At 48.8% G+C, this 4,250-nt stretch overlaps 1 protein-coding gene across 1 annotated transcript; it reads left to right on the top strand.

The window, feature by feature from the left end:
* Positions 1-751: 751 nt before the first annotated feature.
* SLC25A5 (solute carrier family 25 member 5) lies at positions 752-3,665 on the top strand. Its single transcript, XM_040406008.1, has 4 exons — positions 752-909; positions 2,293-2,779; positions 2,863-3,003; positions 3,164-3,665. Exons 1-4 carry the CDS (start codon positions 799-801, stop codon positions 3,319-3,321), a joined length of 897 nt encoding a protein of 298 aa, XP_040261942.1. The 5' UTR covers positions 752-798; the 3' UTR covers positions 3,322-3,665.
* The last annotated feature ends 585 nt before the right edge of the window (positions 3,666-4,250 follow it).

Genomic DNA, 4,250 nt, shown 5'->3' with positions numbered 1-4,250 from the left:
GGAGTTCCAGCGAGAGGCGTGATCCGTGGATTCTTTGTCACCTCTCTAACTATCCTCCTGGCCAGCACAGGTGTCACTTTTAGCTTCCGACCACGTCCTCTGAGATTTTTCACAGTGCGGAATATCTTGTATTTTTTGCTCAAATGTAAATAAAAGCTGAGAAATGTTTTCCCCACAATAATGCCTCTTGTACATCGTCTTATTATCTTTTGGGAGACACCGATGTCATTTCCCGTCAAAATATTACTTGCTGGTTAAATAAAAGTAACTTTAAGTCAAAATTTGCCCGGGGTATGAATAATCATGGGCAGCACTGTAGATCTTACATTGATCTGGGTGAAGTGAAGTAATGAGCCCTTGTGGTTCCGTGTCCAACCTACTGCTCCATTCACAAATACAACCGACACCACTTCAGCTGGGAGGACGCCTCCATGGTTACCACTACGTAAGGTGTAGTGACTTTGAGGGGGGGGTTTACTACACATTAACGTCGTCACCTAGCAACCCACCCCCCACGTCATCCTTCCTCAGCCCTATCCGCCCTGTATTAGCAGCCCCTCCCCCTCCTTCTACGCTGCGCGGGCGCCGCAAAAGGAGACATTCCATTCCCGGCTTTACGTTGCCGCCCCCCTTCTCCTCTGACCAATCAGCTGCCAGAGAGCTCGCTGTCCCCGCCCTCTTCCTCCCCACCAGAACATTGCGCGCTATAAAAGCCGGCCATTTCGTCGGCTTTCTCCCCAGCCCTCGGAAGCTCAGTGCTGCAGCAAGAGCCACACGCCTGTCCATCCAGCGATCACCATGACCGACGCAGCCATCTCCTTCGCCAAGGACTTCTTGGCCGGCGGTGTGGCCGCTGCCATCTCTAAGACCGCTGTAGCACCCATTGAAAGAGTCAAGCTGCTGCTGCAAGTAAGGACCGGAGCGGGACGGGTCATTGAATGGTGTCTGGGTGGTCGGGCTTATAGTCCTGAGTGGGAGTGCGTGGGGGTATGCGGTACCGCAGGTGATGCCCGTCGCATGCAGCGTTATCAGGGAAGCCGGGCCTACGTAATCCTCAGTGTCCTTGACTGCGGACCCTGGATGATGGGGGTTATGAGTTGTGGATGATGGGGGGGGGGGATATTGATTTTTGCTATCGCGATCTGCTGTGGGGGCCGATGACTGTTTCCCTGCCTTGATCCCACTGCTCGGCCAAGGTCGCAGCAAGGAGACCGTAGTAATCGCCTGCATCAGGCCGGCCTCACTAATCCCAGGTAATTGCGCTGCTGCCTGGCCGTGGCCTCTGCAGCCAGTAGAGACCGCAGTGCCCTCTTTCTAATGAAAGCCGCGCCGTGAGGATGAAGGCCTGCGCTGCTAATCACACCCGGCCACTGGCGGCCTCCTCCAATGACTTGTCCTTCCAGATGGAGGCTGCGCTTGTGTAATGACTTCCCGGGCTTCTCCCCGCCCCCTCCTCCACCACGTGGTTGCGGCCGCACAATGAATGGGAGGAGGTCACCATTTTGAGGTGCGCGCAGCTGGAGGGGAGACCCGGGCACCTCACACCGGCCTCTATCTAGTGTAGCCTCCGGTTGGCGGAAATTGAAGGCTTCATTTTTACTTTAGATTGCTAGTTTTCTATTTAAACTCTAGGGGTTCACACCTTTAACCCTTTGTCTGACATTACTATGCAGTTTCAGAGAATTTCCAGTTTGCCCTGGAGGGGGTTATGTTGTACCTTAAAGGTCATTGCCTCCTTAGACCGGAAGTCAGGATGGTGACAACCTTCGGCCTTCTATAGGAGTCTTTTTCCCCGAATCCTGAAGCGCAGTGTCCTATGTCCTCCTGGGCCGTTACTCCTTCATACAGGGCAGATAATGCTTCCAGTTGGTGGTTATTTTACAAAATTTAAGAATTTATTTCCCGTATGAAAATGGTCTTGGGTTTTCTGAGGACCTGACACCTGGGAACCCCAGTGATCAGCTTTTTGGGGCCATGGTGGTCCAGTGAGCTCATCCTTGCAGATTACAAGGCACAGAACCATCCATGGGATTGAGCCACAGAACCATCCATGGGATTGAGCTGCTCTTAGGCCTCATGACCGATGGTCACAACATCAGTGGCCTAGGAAGAAGCTGAGATACTGACCTTCAAAACACTCCCAGGAGTCAAACCTCTGCTGATGTGATATTGATGACTTGTGCTGAGGATGGGTTAACTGCATGAGGTCCTGTGAAACCCCTTCAATTGTTAGTTTAGTACATGGTTGCCACAATTGCAGTACTTTCTATAACTTGAGTTTTGTCTTTCTAGGTCCAACATGCAAGCAAACAGATCACAGTTGACATGCAATACAAAGGAATCATGGACTGTGTTGTCCGTATCCCCAAAGAACAAGGCTTCTTATCCTTCTGGCGTGGTAACCTTGCCAATGTGATCAGATACTTCCCAACCCAGGCCCTGAACTTCGCTTTCAAAGACAAGTACAAGAAGATCTTCCTTGATAATGTTGACAAGAGGACCCAGTTCTGGCGTTACTTTGCTGGAAACCTGGCCTCCGGTGGTGCAGCTGGTGCGACCTCTCTGTGCTTTGTCTACCCACTTGACTTTGCCAGAACCCGTCTTGCTGCTGATGTGGGCAAAGCTGGTGCTGATAGAGAATTCAAGGGTCTTGGCGACTGCTTGGCTAAGATCTTCAGATCCGATGGGCTTAAAGGCCTGTACCAGGGCTTCAATGTGTCTGTCCAGGGCATCATCATTTACAGAGCCGCCTACTTTGGCATCTATGACACAGCTAAAGGTGAGGCTTGAGTTGCTGTGAAGGCTGAGTAAATCCACATGTGTGGCTCACCATGTTCATGATGTAAACCTTTCTTCCTCCAGGTATGCTTCCAGATCCTAAGAACACACACATCTTTATCAGCTGGATGATTGCTCAGTCAGTGACAGCAGTGGCCGGTTTTGCCTCCTACCCATTCGACACAGTCCGTCGTCGTATGATGATGCAGTCTGGAAGGAAAGGAGGTATGAGAATCATTGCATCTAGCTGTACGATGCCTAGCATTGGGTGTTGTCCTTTACATTGGTGGCTTTGGAAGGCCTGATTGTCTATAGGGAGTGACTTGGTGGTTGGTGATGGGCTTGTCCAAGTTGCTGATTTAACTTTTTTCTTTTTTCTTTGCAGCTGATATCATGTACTCTGGCACAATTGACTGCTGGAAGAAGATTGCACGTGATGAAGGCTCAAAGGCTTTCTTCAAGGGCGCTTGGTCCAATGTTCTGAGAGGAATGGGTGGTGCTTTCGTGCTAGTCTTGTATGATGAGCTGAAGAAAGTAATCTAAACATGTCCCCATGTCTGTGACCTGGCATGCTGTAAAATGTAACATACCAAGAGCGTTCATGGACTTTCTATTTTTTTGTCAAACACACCTTTTATTTATAAGTTGTAACTGGTTATCTTACTGGTTAATGTTGGGAACCAATTTGATTACATCTCACCAGCTTTCCATGTTAACATAAATCATTCCCTTATACCCAAGTACTTCCTTCGGCGCCTGCAGTGAACCATCTGTAGTGCGCCTGTGGTAGTATGGGCTGACTCGTTGGGACTCAATGCTCCTTTATTTTTTATTTCAGTCATTCATGTTTTTAAGTAACTTAGGTTGGAGGAAATAAAAAATATGGAACCATCTCTTGTGTGTTTTTATGACTTCAGGAACTGTTTACCAGGTCCAAACCTGGAACTATATTTTGCCTTGGGCTAATAAAGTGGAAAATTCAAACTGAGTTTTTGGTCTACTGATATAATCTTTACCCCTCTGAGGCTGTGAAGGTTGGCCGGCATGTATGATCACTAGCAGATAGTTATGGATGTGGTAGTTAACACAGCCTTTAGGGCCCCTTCACACTACCATATTTTTGTGTCTCCATTTGTTCTGTAATTTTGCCGACCCATTCATTTCAATGTTGCCACAAAAGATGCAGACAAGAACATGAATTTCTATCATGGAGAAATGTGTTTTACAGTCTGCAAGAAGTGATGTGAATGAGCCCTTATAGTTCAGTTATAGATGGCAGTCAGACCAGTCTTTCAGTGCTGAGAACTGTCCTGCACATGGTTTCACTGTAGGTGGCACAGACAAACTGCTGGCACTTGTGGTGAGACTGTACACAGCCTTGCCATACTGTCTGTCCTTGGCTGCAATGCGGACCACTGCTCTGCAGTCATGTGTAAGGACATCCTCCTGACATTCAGTATTAGGCACAGCCT

Source organism: Bufo bufo, chromosome 8 (genome assembly GCF_905171765.1).
Source record: "Bufo bufo chromosome 8, aBufBuf1.1, whole genome shotgun sequence".
In the NCBI taxonomy this organism is placed as follows: domain Eukaryota; kingdom Metazoa; phylum Chordata; class Amphibia; order Anura; family Bufonidae; genus Bufo; species Bufo bufo.
Note: the sequence above shows the minus strand (reverse complement) of the source record. Positions and strands in the feature narration are given on the sequence as shown.